This window comes from Staurois parvus, unplaced genomic scaffold (assembly GCF_062004578.1).
Source record: "Staurois parvus isolate SC_StPar_1 unplaced genomic scaffold, SC_StPar_1.0 ptg000153l, whole genome shotgun sequence".
Classification (NCBI taxonomy): Eukaryota; Metazoa; Chordata; class Amphibia; order Anura; family Ranidae; genus Staurois; species Staurois parvus.
This window is the reverse complement of record NW_028317949.1, coordinates 728,655-747,647: the sequence shown is the minus strand read 5'-3', so window position 1 is coordinate 747,647 and position 18,993 is coordinate 728,655. Positions and strand designations below refer to the sequence as shown.

Sequence of the window (18,993 nt, the reverse complement as noted above, 5' to 3'; positions counted from 1 at the left end):
TTTGTCACATCAATAGGCATTTCTTCCTTCAATATTGCTTGCCCCATATTTACTGTGGGACATAAACTATTCAATTTGCTGCAGTGTGTCACAATCACTGGCATTTGTCAGAGAAATCAGCCCCACTCTCTGTTCCTCTGTGGGGAGAGTAGATGTCTTTGATGTGATGCTACCCTGAGCCCACAGAAGACCCCACTAATCCTCAACAGTGTAAAGCCCCTTCCACATGGTCCGTTTTCAAGGAGGACCTGATTGGAAGGTCCATGCATTCCCAGGGACAGGCAGTAGTAGACAGGCTTGTGTTGTTTATACCTGCCTTCCTCTGGGTCCAATCCGATCCGCTTGAAAAATAATAGAAGGAGACCTATCCTCTTCTGCTTAGGTTGGATAGATCGGAGGGTAATCAGGTGTAAACAGACAGCAGAGTCCGTTTACTCCCAGCAGCCCATAGAGCATCTCTGGCCTTTCTGCTCTGATCAGCAGGGTCAAAGTGCCTCCCCCTTAAGCCTCGTACACACAATAAGAGAATCAGATGAAAAATACAGCTTTCCGAGCGATCGTCCAATAATCTGATCATTAGTACACAGCTTTTTAGAGTTGATTATGACAGTTCGTCCAATAATCTGATCATTAGTACACAGCTTTTTAGAGTTGTCTATGATGGTTAATGTAAAAATATTTGAAGGGAAAAGCGCAAAACATTTTCTAGTGAGATATAAGAACAAACAATTTTTGTTTAATCAGTACAGCATATTCCCGTACAAAATCGAGTGACCAAGACTGCGCATGCTCAGAAACAAAATATTCCAATACATCACTTCTGAAGTTGTATTCTGTCCTATGATAACTTTTGTAGCTTTAGTAACCTATTCATTTTTGATATGAGACTAGCATGCGGGGGAAAAAAAATGAACGATCTTTTGTCCAATATTCTCATTGTGTATATTAGGCTTTAGGGTTTGTGCCTTCCAAACAGCTTACACACTGTGTTTGTTTAGCCTTCCTTTACAAAATCCAGAGTTCATAATAATTTTACATTTTTTTAAACCTGCAATTGTTTTGCTGCTTTTTTAATGACCTGTTAAATTCAAATACACAGTGCAGCCACCTTAAAGGTTAAGATCACCTTTGGGATTAAGGGGAGATATGATCAACATGTATAAATACATCAGTGGTATATATACCCTGTTCCAAATTATTATGCAAATTCTATTTAAGTGTCACAAAGATTAAATATTTTGTTTTTCAGTTTAACTCATGGATGGCATTGTGTGTCAGGGCTCTTTTGATCACTGAAAACAATCTCGGACACCTGTGATAATTAGATTGGCCGGTGAGCCCAATTTAAGGAAAAACTACTAAAGGACGGTGTTCCACATTATTAAGCAGAGCACCATTTTCAAGCAATATGGGGAAGAAAAAGGATCTCTCTGCTGCCGAAAAGAGTGAAATAGTTCAATGCCTTGAATGAGGTATGAAAACATTAGATATTTCACGAAATGTTAAGCGTGATCATTGCACTATTAAGAGATTTGTGGCTGATTCAGAGCACAGATGGGTTCCTGCAGATAAAGGCACATTGAGGAAGATTTCTGCCAGATCTATGCATCGGATCAAGAGAGCAGCTGCTAAAATACCATTACATAGCAGCAAACAGATATTTGAAGCTGCTGGTGCCTCTGGAGTCCCACGGACATCAAGGTGTAGAGTCCTCCAGAGTCTTGCAACTGTGCATAAACCTTCTATTCGGCCACCACTAACCAATGCTCACAAGCAGAAACGGCTGCATTGGGCAGAAAAATACATGAAGACTAATTTTCAAACAGTCCTGTTCACTGATGAGTGCCGTGCAACCCTGGATGGTCCAGATGGATGGAGTAGTGGATGGTTGGTGGACGGCCACCCTGTTCCAACAAGGCTGCGACGTCAACAAGGCAGTGGTGGAGTCATGTTTTGGGCCGGAATCATAGGAACAGAGCTGGTCGGCCCCTTTAGGTGTAAAGATGACCTCTGCAAAGTATGTGGAGTTTATGACTGACCACTTTCTTCCCTGGTACAGAAGGAAGAACTATGCTTTCCATAATAAAATCATCTTCATGCATGACAATGCACCATCTCATGCTGCAAAGAATACCTCTGCATCAATGGCTGCTATGGGGATAAAAGGAGAGAAAGTCATGGTGTGGCCTCCATCCTCCCCTGACCTCAATCCTATTGAGAACCTTTGGAGCATCCTCAAGCAAAAGATCTATGAGGGTGGGAGGCAGTTTACATCCAAACAGCAGCTCTGGGAGGCTATTCTGACATCTTGCAAACAAATTCAAGCAGAAACTGTCCAAAAACTCACAAGTTCAATGGATGCAAGACTTGTGAAGCTGCTATCAAATAAGGGGTCCTATGTTACAATGTAACGCGACCTGTTAAAATGTTTAAAAAGTTAAAATGTTGTTACAAGTTTGATTGAAATAACGTTTGATTTCAGTAAATATGCTGCAAACACAACAAATGACAATTTTCAGTTCTTTACAACCTATAAAGTGTTTTGAAACTTACTGTGCGTAATAATTTGGAACAGTGCATTGTAAGTGTTTTATGTTTAACAAAAATACTGTTATCATTATGAGGTTTGTTCAATAAAATGTGAATTGTACTCTTAATAGTTGATAACATGAGAATTATGCTGACTGTTATTTACATCAATTATTTAGGTAAATGAGAAAAATATCATATGCCTAATAATTTGGAACAGGGTGTATAGTGAACTTGGTGTAGTTATTTACCCTGAGGTCATCACAAAGGACAAGGGGGGACTCTTTACGTCTGGAGGAAAAGAAATTTAATCTCCAAACATGGAAAGGTTTCTTCACAGTGAGAGCTGTGAAAATGTGGAATAGACTCCCTCAAGAGTTGGTTCTGGCCAGCTCAGTGGATTGCTTCAAAAAAGGCCTGGATACTTTCTTGGATACACAGAATATAACTCGATACTAACATTTATAGGTAAAGTTTATCCAGGGAATATCCAATTGCCTCTCGGGGGATCAAGAGGGAATTTTTTTCCCAGCAGGAGCAAATTGCATCATGCTTTGCTGGGTTTTTTTTACCTTCCTCTGAATCAACTGTGGGTATAGGATTACAACTTTTTTTTTTATTGTTGAACTGGATGGACTTTTGTCTTTTTTCAGCCAGACTAACTATGTAACTATGTTCCACCCGTTTTTACGGTGGAACATGTAACCTGTTCCCATTGCCGCAGCCTCGACCGCCGCCCCCTCTGACAGATAATAGGGGGAGAAGTCTCCCCGTACGATCTGTCAAATTTGAAAACATCACAGCCGTGAGATGCTCCACTCACACAGCCGCATCATTATTCATTCACGAACTTCCGTGAATTAATGAACTGCAAGTCCCGGCAGCCTTAGCAGCTGTCGGTTTGTAGTTTTCAATGAACTACCACAGCACTGTGGAGTGTCGTGATAGTTCATTGAAGCTTCCTGTCAGTATATCTGCTTGATCGTACGTCCAGTACAGCAAGCAGATATTCTGACAGGTCTGCAGGAGACCTGCATGGCATCAGCGATTTGCTAACCGCTGGTGCAATGCTTTCCAGGTTCCTGTAGACAAAAATAATAAATGCACATTTTTTTTACCTGCAAAAAATGTGCATTTATTATCGTTAGTCTAAAAGGTGACCTTATCCTTGAAAGGGCTCCTGTCATGAAAAATGTAGGCTGCAACTGCTGACCTGAATAAACTATTTTAAACACTTCCCCTACAACCATCACCAAAAAAAAAACTTACCCTCTAAATACAGAAGAAAGAAGAGAGTAAGCTTTTTTTTTCCAAGTGAAATTCACCTAAGCAGTTAATGAGAGAAATTAAGTGTTTCCATGTTGACAAAATGTCACCAATGCTGAAATCAATCATTTTTGTAGCAAGCTCAGTGTTACAGAAATCAATACAATCTTCCCTATTCTTAAGTTGTTGTGATAAAGAATTCTACCCCTCCTTAGACTTTTATTTGCTAATGAAGCCAGGCACAGCTGAGGGATTAGTGTTTTTGGAGTTGATGAAGATGATAATGTACAATTAAAAAAAGTTCCCTTGTAAAAAAAGCTAGAATAATAGACTGAAAGTACTGCATGCAAATCCCAATGTGTTGGTTTCCTTAGCACTGATCAAGTAATGATATTGAAATGTTCACTGCAGTGCTGTATCTGGAAGAACAGGGTGGGGGCTTTCAGGGATAAAAACTTATTTATTGTCCAAAACATTTGTTTCATTTGTTTGGCTTTTATCATTGCAGTTTCTTTATTCCATAGATTGCTATTTTAAAGCGAACCTGTAGTTAGGATATTGACATTCAATTGTCTACTGATTCTTAACATGCAGTAAAAATGTTCAAAACAAACCTCACTGACCTCTGTCGCTGTAGGCACTGTAGTACAATTCATTCTCAAAAGTTATAGCAGGTGCACTCAATTCAAGTTATTCTCTCAGAAGCTAAATTTTCATTTCTCCTAGATTGTATTACAGATTAGAAAGCTGAAAGTATGTGAAGTCACTGCTGGAAGGGGTTCAGGGTGAACTGAGCTGGCTTAGAAAGCAACTTCAGTGTTTCTGCTGTGAATTTTGAGGAGAATATGCATCAAAGGTCAGTGAGGGCTTGTATTAAAGACTGTTTACTGCTTCTTAGGCTCCTTTCACATGGGCAATCTGATCAATTCCACCTGCCAGTTTATTTAGGAGGACCCCATCGGAAGGTACATGTATTCCTATAGACAGGCTGGTGTAAACGGACTTGTGTCCATTTACACCCACCTACGTCCAGGTTGAATCTGCACCGCTAAAAGATACCGTAAGAGCCACCCTCTAACCTTGGCCTATGTCTTTATCACTTGACTCTGAGTGTATTTTGTTAACACAGAACTGGCAGTTACATTTGTTGTCCATTTCAAATGCCATTATTGGGCACTTCCATCTACTATAAGCTTTTACGGTATGTGTTATAACTTTTTATCACAACAGGGATAAAACAGATAAATACTCAACGCATGTTAAATTGAAACTTCACTCAGAAGGGGGGAAGTTTTGCTTTGAGTCCTCCTCCCCCTAATTTGGCAGATCATATTTGCGGGGGCAGCGGATACCTAGTTTTGAGAGGTAACACCTTCTACTTCCACTCGGATTGCCTAGACGTTTGGCCCCTCTCTCTTCACCTGCAACTTTCGGGGACATGTTACAGGTCCCAGAAGACTGCGGGACCATTCACAAAACATAGCGTGGCTCTCACATGCACAGTAGGAAGCTTGCTATGAAGCTGCAAGTTGTCAAAGTCAACTTCCCACACTAAAGATGCCGGAGCCGGGAAACTGAAGACTAGTGAAGAACAAGCCCTGGTGAGGACAGCGCTCGATCCCTAGACAGGTAAATGTCCTTTTAACAAAGATCAGCAGCTACAGAATTTGTAACTGCTGACTTTTCATTTTTTTTAGTTTTCTAGAGTGAAAAACCGCTTTAAGCCAATGCCAGATTTGTTTAATACGTCCCAACCTGGCTTATGTATACAAGTTTATATAATATGTCTGTGCTTCTGTTCGTGATGGGAAAATAAACTGTATGGCTTATAACCACACAGAGAAAAAGCTTTCTCTTTGCCTCTGGTGCCTATAGGGACAGGCTTATTGTGTCTCATGGTAAATCTATCCCCGCGTTAAGCAGACTGTCTACTACTCGGTGTAAAACTTTGATTCCAATGAAGTCTGGTCATTTTGCTAGAAGGGATGTTGTACAAGAGTAGCTAAACCTATACACATAAATGTAATATATTACAGTATACTGGTCCTTATACAGTATGTGGTGGCTGCCTGCATTTGTTTTCTTGTTTTCAGGTTAAGAACATCCAGCAGGTACAGAAAATACCTGTTGCTCTTGCCATAGATGCAGTGTCCCTGCCTCTTCCTGTGAACTAAAAGTATATCAAAAACAATGTTATCTTTCTTTTGTAAATTATTAATCCTATCATCCCCCTCAGGGGCGGACTGACCATTTGGAAACTCGGGCACTGCCCGAGAGCCCGGGGTCAGTAGGGGGCCCCATGAGATGCCCCTGGTACCTTTTTCATAGGCTTTTTTGAGTTTGGGCAAAGACACAGGGGCCCCATGATCCCCTATTGCCCGGGGGCCCCATGAGTTGTCAGTCCACCCCTGCATCCCCTACGTAATGAATACTAACAAAGGCATATATGTTTGAAGCCCTGCCTGTGTAAAAACCATGCCTCCCTCTATAGATACAGTGGAGAATTGAACATCCCACCCAGCCACCCAGGATGAAGAAGTGCATTATTTGTCAGGTTACCATATGAAAAAAATAATGCAGCCACAATATCTAAGGAATAGTAAGCTGCAATATATACTGTACATTTTTCGCTTTGGGGTTTAGATACACGTTGACAAAATTTGTGGGCTGGGGCTGATATGAACCTCTATAGCAGGAGTGTCAAACTGGTGGCCCTCCAGCTCTTGCGAAACTATAATTCCCATAATGCCTCTGCCTTTGGGAGTCATGCTTGTAACTGTCACTCTTGCAATGCCTCATGGGACTTGTAGTTTGGCAACAGCTGTAGGGCCGCCAGTTTGACACCTGTGTTCTATAGGCTTAGATTCTACAGTTATCTTCTTTTCAACAAAAGTGAAGCAAAATGCATAATCATTTTACCAAGCGTTGACTTCATACATGAAAATGTCTGCCATTATTTTCCTTTGATAAACAAGCAGGTTCAAACTACCCTGAAAATGGAAAGTTTGGATGGGATTTTGGCTGTGAAGAAACAGTCTGTCTTTGGTACTATGATACATGGGGACCAATATTAATGAGTTGGCACATGAACCAGAATATGACCTTGGGGATATAATGTGGGCATTTTTTTCAATGTATGCATCCAAAGTGCCTTCATCAAACAAAAAAGATGATTATACCTTAGCTGGAAACCTTATTTTATCCAAACTGTTTGCTAAAGATAACATATCTAAACAGGATCTCTTAGAATCAGACATTTAGTGAGATTGGTGCATTATGTCCCAGTGATTGCAATTGAGTACCAGGATCTGAGCCAAAATGTAACAGATAACTGATGGAAACAGAAAAAACACTGATCCCTACCAAGTGACAACAATCAAGGTGGTTACAGTATGTGAAGTACACAAAGGGTTAGGCCCTTTGTCAAGTTTTTATTACTATATGTGTCCCCCCTGAGGAAATTAATCTTTACTATTTGTTCTGATGACAATTATCTCTGAAGTAGAGAGTAAGGGAAATCCTATATTTTTGAGTTGTCACTAGAGCAAGAAGTGAAGGAAAATTGTCCGGTGGGAAAACCTGTTCCTGTGACAGCTAGGATGGGAATTCCGCTCACTTTGCAGAGATTTCTACTCACTTCCTGATGCATCTCCAAGTATCCTTAGCGAGACACAAGCAGTAAAATATAACTTTTCAAAGGAAACCTGTAATGGGAAAAATGTGGAGATTGCTGACCTTCCTATGAAAATTCTAGTTGCGTGGATGTCCCTGCATTCACTACTTAAACTGCTATTTCACATATATGCAGATTGGATGCAGTTTGAACCACATCCAAACCGCATGACATGGGAAATAACATTGGTTCCTATGGTGCCTGTTCACATATGTGCGGTGCTCTGGCAGCGCAGATTCAGGTTCAAATTACAGGCTACTGACTTCTTTGGGAACCGTTTCTAGAGTGCATATGTGTGAACAGGATAAAATCCTGAGTTAGTCCTGTCCTGAACTTGATGTAAACCTGACATGAACCGCTGAACAACTACTGTGTCATTTAGCTGTGAAACCTGAGCTTCAATGCACACCGCACATGTGTGAACCAACTCTAAGACCCTGACTCGGAACAAATATCAGTTTATATTTTTTAAATAATCATGTTGAAATAAATACCTAACAATTCTATTGATCTGTGGTCTAAATGTAGCCATTTAATTTTCTAAATTGTGTCTCCTAATGACTTATTTGTCAACCTTATTTGTCAACCTTTCAGGTTTTGATCTAAAGCTCAATATAGGCCTTTCACACTACTGTACCGATATATATTTGAGGCACTCTATTTAGAAAAATAACACAAAAGAAGAATATTCAGGTAAGAATTTCAAAAGTTTCAAGAACTTGTTGATTTCTCATCTTTAATGCAATCAATAAAGGATCTACTATTAAAAGCGTCTTAATGCTTATATGAGGTTATTTTCAAACTATTTCTAGTCATTTTGCAAGCTGGCATTTTTAAATAGCTGGAACAATATAATTAACATTATATAATGTGAACCAAGTCTATTGCATACAGTATGTTCGAAGGCTTCTATAGTCCACTGGTGCTGCAAGCAAAGCTGTTTTATTGCACAGAATTCTTCTTGAATACTTCAGGAATAGTACTTAATGTCGAAATATAAAAAAATAATGATACCATGCCCTCAGCTAATTTTATTTTGAAAAAAAGTATCATTATGGATCCTTTCCATGACTGACCTATGACCACATTTAAACCTGACTCACCAAACCCATGGGGCCCAACCTGCGACCTGGGGCCACATGCGGCCCTGTGGCACTTTTTATACAGCCCCTGGACCCTTGCTGACACTAATCTGTCTCTATTGCCCTTTTATAGCAAATATTTCTAGCAGTCTCATGAATGTGTCTTTAGTCTATGACTCTCCTGAAGCATATTCCCAGTCTACAACTCCTATATCACGTTCACAGTCTGACAGTTTCCTGCAACATTTCTGTAGTCTCTGACCATTTATTTTATAATGCCCATAGTGTCTGCCCTTCTCTTGTATCATGCTCATAGTCCCTTACCATCTTTTGTTCATAGTCTCTATCCATCTCTTGCATCATGTCAGCAGCCTCTGACCATCTCTTGTATCATGCCCATAGTGTCTGACCATCTCTTGTATCATGTCTGCAGTCTCTGATCCTCTCTTTTATCAAGTCTGTAGTGTCTGACTATCTCTTTCATCTTGTTCCCAGTATTGGTCCTTTTCTTGTATCATACCCATAGTCTTTGAGTGTCTGCTGTCTATGATAATGTTTTATGTGAGGCTCTTTGGTGATGTTTTAGGGCTGCACTTGAGGCCCTTGACATCAAGAAAGTTGACCAACACTGCACTAAACGATCAATGGAGGATGCTTTTACTGCTCCAATGGCAAATGCTTCACAAGTTTACTGGTATTGCTTGATATTTAGAAAGGACAAGTAGAGCAGTTGGTTGGGAAATCTGGAATTTTTTTCCATGTGGTTGGGTAGAATGTCAGTGTAAATATTTCATGTAATTCACTACTGAAAAACACTGGCATTACAGATTCACAATTTAAAGTAGTTGTAAAGGCAAAACATTTTTTTCACCTTATTGCATTCCCTGCATTAAAGTAAAAACATATAAGAATAGGCCTTTAAAGTGTGTGCATGACCAAAGGTTTTCTGTTTCGTTTTAGAGTATGGAAGGGTTGAAAAAAACTGTCAATGCATGGTTGTCTGTGTTCTATTATGGGGATTTCCCTTTTCTTCCTGTCTTGGGGATGCTAAAGAAGGTGAGAAAAATGTTCTCCAAAGTGAGCAGAATTTCTCTCTTAGACAGTTGTCACAGAAACCAGTATCTCATTGGGAATATTTCCTTCCACCTCTTGCTCTGGTGACCACTCAGATACTGGCTGTATCATTTCCCATAATTTTATGTCTTATCAACAGTGGTCACAGTCCAAATGCAGAGTGTAAATCTCCCCAGCAGGCACAGAGAGGCAAAATAAAATTGACAGGGTATCTAACCCTACCAAATTATCCAAAACTAGAGAAAAAGGTGTTGGCTCTATATATATATACATTAAAGTGGACCCTTTACAAGTCTGAAAATATAAATTCCAGACATGTCACAAAATGCAACAAACATCACAGTTTTCAAAAAAGATATACCATGTATCATTAAGTAACATTCTTTCAGCTCTAGCCCAGTGATTTAGCTTAGACTGAGATTATGCCACGCAGCAGGAGACAAAAGAAATTCCTCCCTCAATGTCTTCTCTCCCGAAATGGTCAGCCTGCAATATTTTAACTCTGCAGCAAGTCACCAGGTGACAGTAGACAGAAGGGGCTGAGCTGTGCCAAATAATGCGAACAAAACTGCACAAGCATCAGAATTTAGATTCCAGCACCTCAGTCTAGAACAGCCTTTTTTAACCAGGGTGCGAAGGCACCCTGGGGTGCCTTGAGGTTTCTTCAGGGATGCCTATGAAAAATGTCTAAAAATTGCCCAAAACTTGTATACAAGCCAGTGATTGGAACAAGCTTGCCTTTTAGTTACACAAAGCCACAGGTTTCCATTGTGCACCATTATGACCTTCTAGCCACCAGCGTACTGACATCCAATGACATCATGAGTTGATAAGGAGAATATCAGCTGCTTGCACAGCATCCTAGTTTGACTCTTCCCTGCCCCTCTCCATCAGTGTTGGGGTCACATTAGCTCAGTGATGGAGAAAAACTGAGGGAGAAGAGAAACACTGAAATACTACTCAGTACCAGTGTGAAAAAGTGTATTTGCTTTGGAAGAATAAATCACCTCTAATGTTGGGTGTCCTACATGTGTGGATGTTGCTATGTTATATAAAACTATTAGAATAGTTTTTTCATATTTTAGAATGGGATGCCCTTTTAAAATTATGGACAACCTAGAGGCACCCCATTTTGGAATGGGGTGCCTCAAGACTGTCCAAAAGTTTAAAGGGTGCCTGGGGACTGTACAAAACTGTAAAGGGTGCCTCGGGACTGTCCATAATTTTAAAGGGTGCCTTGATTGAAAAAAGGTTGAGAAGCACTGGTCTAGAAGGTAGATGCTGACCCTTCCTAAACAAAAAAAACCTCTCTCCTTTTAGAAAGAAAAGTGGATCAAGGTATTGTCCGGGAGAGTGCTATGTTCTCTGTGAGATGTAGTACATACTTGTGATGCTTACAAACAACTTAACAGGCAAGCCCTTGAAGGAAAGGTAAACCTGATAATGGCTACATGTACAGCCCTACTGATTTAGGTGAAGTAAGATTTCTAATAGGTCCAATTAAACTAGGTTGATTGCATGACCATTTAAAGTGGTACTAAAGGCAGAAGGTTTTTTACCTTAATGTGTTCAATGCATTAAGGTAAAAAAACCTTCTGGGCCCAGCTCCCCTCTCAGCCCACCTTATACTTGCCAGAGCCCCATCTCTATTCAGTGATGTGCATGAGACCCACAGCTCTCCCAGGCCTCTTTCTCCTCATTGGTTCACACAGCAGCCGGAGTCCCACAGCCAGTGAGCCAATGAGGAATGGGGGGGGGGGACCAAGCCAAATTCTGTGTGTAAATGGACAATGTCACCAGCAGGGGGCCCAAAAAGAAGAGAATTGGGGCTGCTCTGTGAAAAACATTTTTTTTTAAAACCTTTTGAATAAATTTAAAGAAGAGAAATATATGTATATACGTGTGCATATTCTGCACAATAATTTAAAGGATAAGTTCACCTTTTGACAAAAAATAATAAATGTACATTTTTTTGCAGGTCCAAAATTGTACATGTATTATTTTTTGTTGCAGGAACCTGTAACACATTACACCAGCGATATCAGCAAATCCCTGGTGCCATGCAGGATTCCTGCAGACCTGTCAGTATATCTGCTTGCCCATACATCCCATATGAGCAAGCTGATACACTCTGACAGGAAGCATCAATGAACTACCACAGCGCTCACAGTGCCGTGGTAGTTCATTGAGAAATACAAGCTGATAGCCGCTAAGGTTGCCGGGACTTGTAGTTTTTTCATTCACAGAATACAGCCTTTTTATTTATTTTGACAGCTAGCAGGAGGAGAAGATCCCACGTTAGCTGTCAAAGCGGGGAAGCGGGGGCCTGTCCTTTCATAACATGTTGAGTGTTACACCCTGAATCTAGGTGTAACATGTAACATGTCATGAAAGGTGAACTTATTTATTAAAAAAAAAACCATTGGTATTATCTCCTCTCTTTTTTTTTCTATTGGCAAAACACTGATAACCCTATTTTAGGCAGTCGGTATATCGGTGCTTAACTATTGAAAATACATTGATAAGTCCCTGAAAGGAAGGTCAAATGGTGTCACTCAAGACATAAAACAATTACACATCTGTTCAAACAGACTGTAGTGTTTCTAGACTTTTTTTTTTTATTACAAAATAATTAAAAGAAAAAAAAATGTTATATATATATATATATATATATATATTAGAATATATACATACAAATATACATATATATATATGTATATATATATATATATATATATATATATATATACACACACACACACACACACATATATATATATACATATATATGAGAGAGAATCAGTATGTTTATGATCACAAACAGGACTAACAATTATGATATTTCAAATATCAACAACACATACTTACTGTAAAATTGCAGATGGTTCATGTAGATACAAAAATAGAGGGCAAGGTTTAGCCCTGCCATAGGTATGCATTTATACTGACTTACAGCTGGACTCACATTCAAGAGACATCACTAAAACAAACCATAAATCATACCTAAATTAGCATAAATTAACATTATGCCACAAAATGGATTACTTTTCTGCTTCTAACATTTTAGTAACTGTATTCATTCATAAAATAATCATTCATCATCATTTGTTTCTGTCTGTACACCATATAATTTCCTTATTCAGTCTGTGTTTTTAAAAAATCATGTTTATGTATGCAAAGATCGGTAACAGATAATCATTAAAGTCTTCATTTAAGTAAACATCTTAAATCAAATAGAAAACAATTGAGGCTTCTACAATAATGCTGACAAACTAGAACCAGAGGTCACAGAAGACATGTCAAAAGACATAAATGGATCCGTAAAAAAATGACAGACAATCTATAGGTATTATGTTTGGCACTTTCCCTACCATAATATAGCTAACCCTTCAAAATTTTAATACAGAACTAGGACCCAGTGCATCCCAACATTTATTACACACCTTCAAGGAATGCACTCGCTGCATACATTTCATGATAAAAATATTTGCATATAACATGGTGGTATGTAGCAAGGAAAAACAGCATCATATGTTCATAAATTACTGACACTATGCCTATGTAATGAACGTTAACATGAGAGACGTATATTGTGTATGTGATTTAGAAATGTGATTCAGAAAATCTGCTATTAATACCATCAGTGTAATCAGTTTAGGACTCATGCACCATCTTCCACATAATAAATGTCTATCATTTTAAACATATTGCTTTCTTTTTTGTGTGAAATGTGCAAAAAGAAATATATATTTTTTTGTATTGGTAAAAAATGACATTATATATGACTTCTTAATGTATGCTGAATATATTTGGTGGTACAATGACCTAAGGGTGAGAACGACAGCACTATATAGTATTCCTTGGGGCTCTATAACCTCCACAAGCAGATGCTATCTGAAAATAACTCATATATAAAGCTAGACGGTGAATTAAATTCTGGGGTCAGCAAATGGTCATTGGCTGATTACAGTCAACTCAATCTTCTGAAGCTCCAAGTGATTATTTGAGAACAATGCTGGGACCATTATGTCAACAGCACCTAAGATGACTGCATTGTCTTACAAGCAACTGGACAATTGCCTTATTGTATAATGACTAACCATGCTAAAGCTATTACTAAATACCCATCAGTGGTTTAGTTCTGCATCCTAACACATTTAGGTATAATTGTAGGGGGAAAAACACATCCTTTAAAAGTTGAATTACTAATTTATAGCATCACCAGGGGCGGACTGACCATTTGCGCACTCGGGCACTGCCCGGGGTCAGTAGGGGGCCCCATGAAATGCCCCTGGTACCTTTTATAGGCTTTTTTTGGGTGTGCTTTGAGTGTGGGCAAGGACACAGGGGCCCCACGATCCCCTATTGCCCGGGGGCCCCATGAGTTGTCAGTCCGCCCCTGAGCATCACCAACCTTACTGTTCTTAAAGCTCAGTCATTCCAAGAATAAAAACCTGGCGATCCTGCCAGTCCACAGCCTGGCTGTGCTATTTTGCCAGCAATTAATTAACTTCAGCATTGTCTCCCTGTCAACCCTCCTCCTTACATAAAATAAAGACAAGGGTTATCAACCTTGCTGCCGCAAAAAGTCCTCAATTCACTGCCATTCGACACTGGCCATATAACCCAATGGGAAGCCATACACCTGGAGAGGGCGACATGGGGCATCTCCTATTGATTTTGGCCTGGTAGAATAAAGACCTTGGTGGCCCCATGTGATGATGTCACTGGTTCAAATAAGATGATTTCTTCATCCGGTAAGCAAAAAAAAAACCTAAATGAGAGCAACAAAGAGAAAAGGACTTGGCACTAAACAAAAACATATTGGCCAAAAAAGGTTTTTAATGATTCTTTCCATGATAAAGATAAGGACACCCACCTATATTGCAGCTCCACAGTAGAAAAGATCTGGCCCCAGGTGATGATGCCAGTGGGGAAAGAAGATATTTTTTTCATTCATTAAGAAAGTAAGTAGAAAAGAAGGTCTTTAATAATTCTGCCCATGAAAAAAGACAAGAGCACCCTCTTGGATTCCAGCTCCGGTGTAGTAAAGACCCCAGCAGCCCCATGCGATGATGCCATAGGGGCAAAAAAAGGATATCATTCATTAACAAGGTAAGAAAAAAATGATAGCTGGGATCTACAGAACAAAGGGGACATGGCAGGAAAAAAACAAACAAAAACACCTGGGCCAAAGAAGGTCTTTAATGATTCTGTTCACATTAAAGATAAAATTGTGCTCTTGGATTTCAGCTCAAGTGGAAAAAAAACTTCACTGGCCCCATGTGATGATGTCATGGGGCAAAGAAGAGGATTTTTTGAAGCTAGTTGGGATCTACAGGGAAAACAGGACTTGGCAGTAAAGAAAAACACCTTGGCTAAAGAAGGTCTTTAATGATTCTGTCCAAAATAAAAGATAAAGACATTCTCTTGGATTCCAGCTCCAGTGGAATAAAGACTTCAGTGGTGCCATGTGATTATGTCATGGGGCAAAGAAGAGGATTTCTTAAATCTAGTTGAGATCTACAAGGAGTATAGGACTTGGCAGTAAAGAAAAACACCTTGACCAAAGAAGGTCTTTAGTGATTTTGTCCACAATAAAGATAAACCTAAATGGCTTCCATCTCTGGTGGAGTAAAGACCTCAGTGGCCCCACGTGATGATGTCATAGGATAAAGAAGAGGATCACTTCATCCATTAAGGGGGTGAGTAAAAAAAAAAAAGGTAAATAAAAAAGCTAGATAAAATCAGGTGGGAGAATTTGGCAGTAAAAAAAACACACGTTGGCTAAGGAAGGTCCTTAAAGATTTTCTTGATGATAAAGGTAAGGTTATCCTCTTGAATTTCAGCTCTGGTGGAGTAAAGACCTCAGGGGCCCGATGTGATGATGTCTGGGGCAAAGAAGATGATTTCTTCATTCATTAGGAAGGTTAGGTAAAAAAAAATCTAGTTGGGATCTGCAGGAGGATGACTTAGCAGTAAAAAAACACCTTGGCCAAAGGTCTTTCATGATTTTCTCCATGATTAAGGTAAGGGCTTCCTCTGTAATTCTAGGTCTGGTGGAGTAAAGACCTCAGTTGATTTCAGTAGCAAAAAAGAGTATTTCTTCATTCATTAAAAAATTAGGTAAAAAAAGATACATAGGATCTGTAGGGGGATGATGACTAGGCAATAAAGAAAACCATCTTGGCCAAAGAAGGTCTTTAACGATTCTGTCCAACGATAAGACCCTACGTCAAATTATTCCAATAAACACCTCCAACCCTTACCTGTTAGCAATCCCATGTAGATGACAAAAATTGTGACCTTATAGATCATTTAATGTTACATTTTGCTATGATGTTTATATAATAAGATGATACACAGGCATGAATCAACTACATCAGGCAGTAGGGTTAGTATTTATCGATAGCTGACATCATCACCAGGGATTGCTAAACACGGATTGATGCCTGCCCTTTGCTTACCTGCCCTTTAACAAGGCTGGCTGCGAACTGCCTCATGACTGCCTCCACCGTGTAGGCACTGGACCATCCTCTGGGGGTGAGGAGCTCCATGCAGATGGCTCCACCATCCAGCACATAGCCATTCTCCAATCTGGGGCTCAGCACCCTCATGAAAGGAGGGGAGAAGGGAAAGTTGTCCGGGAAGGTGAGGTTGAGCAAGATGTACTCGGTGTTGGTCTCCTTCATGTCCTGCCAGAGGGTGGAGTCCTTGTCCACCTGGTGCAGCTTGACATTCCAGTCGAAGAGGTTGTCATCCACCAGCTCCACCGAGATGAAGTGGTCGCTCAGTTTGCGGATGTCTTGAAGCTCCTTCATCAGCCGCCTGCTCCTCACCTGGGTGCAGTGCTGCCTGTTGGGGGGCACCAGGGGCTGCAACGAGGAGCCCCCACTTTGCTTGTTCCCCCCTCCCCCGCTGCCCCCACCTGGCTGCTTGGCTTCTTTTGTAATGGTCGGGGTGCTAGTTTCTTTGGCACTGTTCTTGTCCTTGCCTCCAGCTGTCCCATGCTTGTCCTTGTGAGCCTGCTCAGTCTTTTTACCCTTGATGTCAGCCTGGCCGAGCATCCCTTCGGTGGTTGTCGAGTTATTGCTGCAGCAGCCGGCGCTGCCCCCGCCGCCGCTACTCCCACCACCGCCGCCGCCGCCGCCTCCTCCTGCTGAACCTCCTTGCTGCTGCGGCTGAGGCTGCGGCTTGTTGCTGCTGTTCTTCCCCTTGCTGCTGCCGTTCTTCAGGGATCCCTGCTGGTTGCGGTGGTGGTGGTGCTTGGGGTCCTCGGTGTCCCTGTCATTAAGGCGAATCAGTCCGATTTTTCGCAGGAGTGTGGCCATTTTCCCAATCTGCAATAATCCGCAGGGGACTGGCGATGGAGCGATCGCAGATGAGCCCACTGTCTACAATCAGCCGGATTCACAAGATCGCTGCTCTCAGAGCCCATCCATCATCCTCTCTGGACAACAATCTGATTCATGGGCGCTGGGGAAAGTGACGGGTGACGGCTCTGGGGTGACTGGGGGGTCTCATCCTGACAATTCCCATTCAGTGTGCACAGGGGGGTGATGATCTCACGGAGGGGGGTGATGATCTCATGGAGGGGGTGATGATCTCATGGAGGGGGGGTGATCAGCAATCCCTCCCTGTCATCGTGGAGGAAGGCTGTGTGCTCCACACGTCAGTCTGCAGTGATCCGATCTATTCTCTCCTTCTGCTGCAGTGAAATAGTCCTGATCACCAGCCTGCCAGCCTCGATCCCTTCTGTCTCTTATCTGCAGACCTCACAAAAGAGGGGGGAGGGTTGCTGTAGAGGTGGGAGGAGGAAGGAGCTGAGCTGCTCACATGGAAGGCAGGCAAACCACTGGCTACTTTAGAATTAAAAGCCCGATGATTAATGCCCTGGGAACGCCCATTCTTCTAGGACGTCAAGCAAGCCCCTCCCCTCCCCCCTCCCCCCCCCTCTCCTTGTCTTCTCTCTGTTACCTGTGCTGCATCCCAAATTGCTGGGTCTGCAGCTATTCTGCATCATCTCAAGGGGGCTGTGTGCAGGAAAGGAAGAGATCTGCCTACATCTTCCTACTCTGATCAATCTGCTTTCTTCTGCTTACAACTTCCACCTCTGACCAGGATCTTCCAAACCCTCTTCCTTCCCCCTAGCTGACCCACATTTTTCTTCCTCATCAAGTACTGGACTCATCCCAGTTCACCCATCTGGAAGGAGAGATAGCCTGTATTATGCAGGTTTCATGACAGATGTGTCTGGTACACAGAAAGTGACATCTTCATATGTCACCTATAGCTACAGATGGAACCCCCTTTATTTTCTGCGCTCCTCTATAGAGGTGAATGCGCCAGGGAGACAATAGAAAGGGCGGATGTGTGGCCTTGGCCAGTAGAAAAGACAGGTACAGATCACACATAAGCTGCTCTGTGGATTTAGTAGGCGGCAGGGAATTTATTCCTGCATAGAAATGACTATACACAAGGCAGGAGCAGACACAATGCAATTTAATGAGCTTGCAATTTTACTCACGGGGTATGAGGTCAAAGAGATAATACATAATAAGACACGCGGTGTTTTGTTATCTCATTCTTCGCCGATTTTACTCCACGGTCCGTTATTAAAAGCATGGTTTTGTTAGACGTGTGTGTTATGCATGTTTAAGTCATTGAAAAGGAAATTACTGCATAGCTTCCAGCTAGGAGCTAAAATTAGTGATGGAATTATGACTTTCTCAAGGTCACTCTGAACAGGTCATCCAGCTACAGCACAGTTATGATCTATCAAGTGATATTAGACCCTTCATGTTTAGAAGCACTTTTAGCAGCTGATCTAATCACTAAAGCTGACCATAGATGGAGCGATTTGGTTGCAGGAAATTAAATCGCTCAAATCCCCCATCAACACAGTCAGTGTTGATGGGGAATCCCTTCTGTGGAGCCATTGTGTTCCACCAAAAGCACAGTTATGAGCTATTAAAGTGATATTTTCAGCAGCTGATTTAATCACTAAAGCTGACCATAGATGGAGCAATCTTCTTTCCTGCAACCTGTAGTTGCAGGAAATTAAATCGCTCAAATCCCCCATCAACACAGTCAGTATTGATAGGGAATCCCTTCTGCGGAGCCATTGTGTTCCACCAACAGCACAGTTATGAGCTATTAAAGTGATATTTTCAGCAGCTGATTTAATAACTAAAGCTGACCATAGATGGAGCAATCTTCTTTCCTGCCACCAAAGGTCGCAGGAAAAAAAATAGCTTGATTCCCCCATCAACACAGTGTTGATGGGGGGATCCTTCCCGGGAAGCCATTGTGTTCCACCAAAAGCACGGTTATGATCTATTAAAGTGATATTAGACCCTTTGTTTTTAT

General features: G+C 41.1%; 1 protein-coding gene across 1 annotated transcript in view; it reads right to left on the bottom strand.

Annotated features, from left to right (window-relative positions):
• UBE2QL1 (ubiquitin conjugating enzyme E2 QL1) overlaps window positions 1-17,488 on the bottom strand; it is an 82,284-nt gene extending 64,796 nt beyond the window's left edge. Inside the window, exon 1 of the mRNA XM_089674818.1 lies at window positions 16,092-17,488. Within this exon, the coding sequence (XP_089530944.1) occupies window positions 16,092-16,955 (864 nt within the window). The 5' untranslated portion in view covers window positions 16,956-17,488. The remainder of the gene's footprint in view (window positions 1-16,091) is intronic.
• Window positions 17,489-18,993: the final 1,505 nt, after the last annotated feature.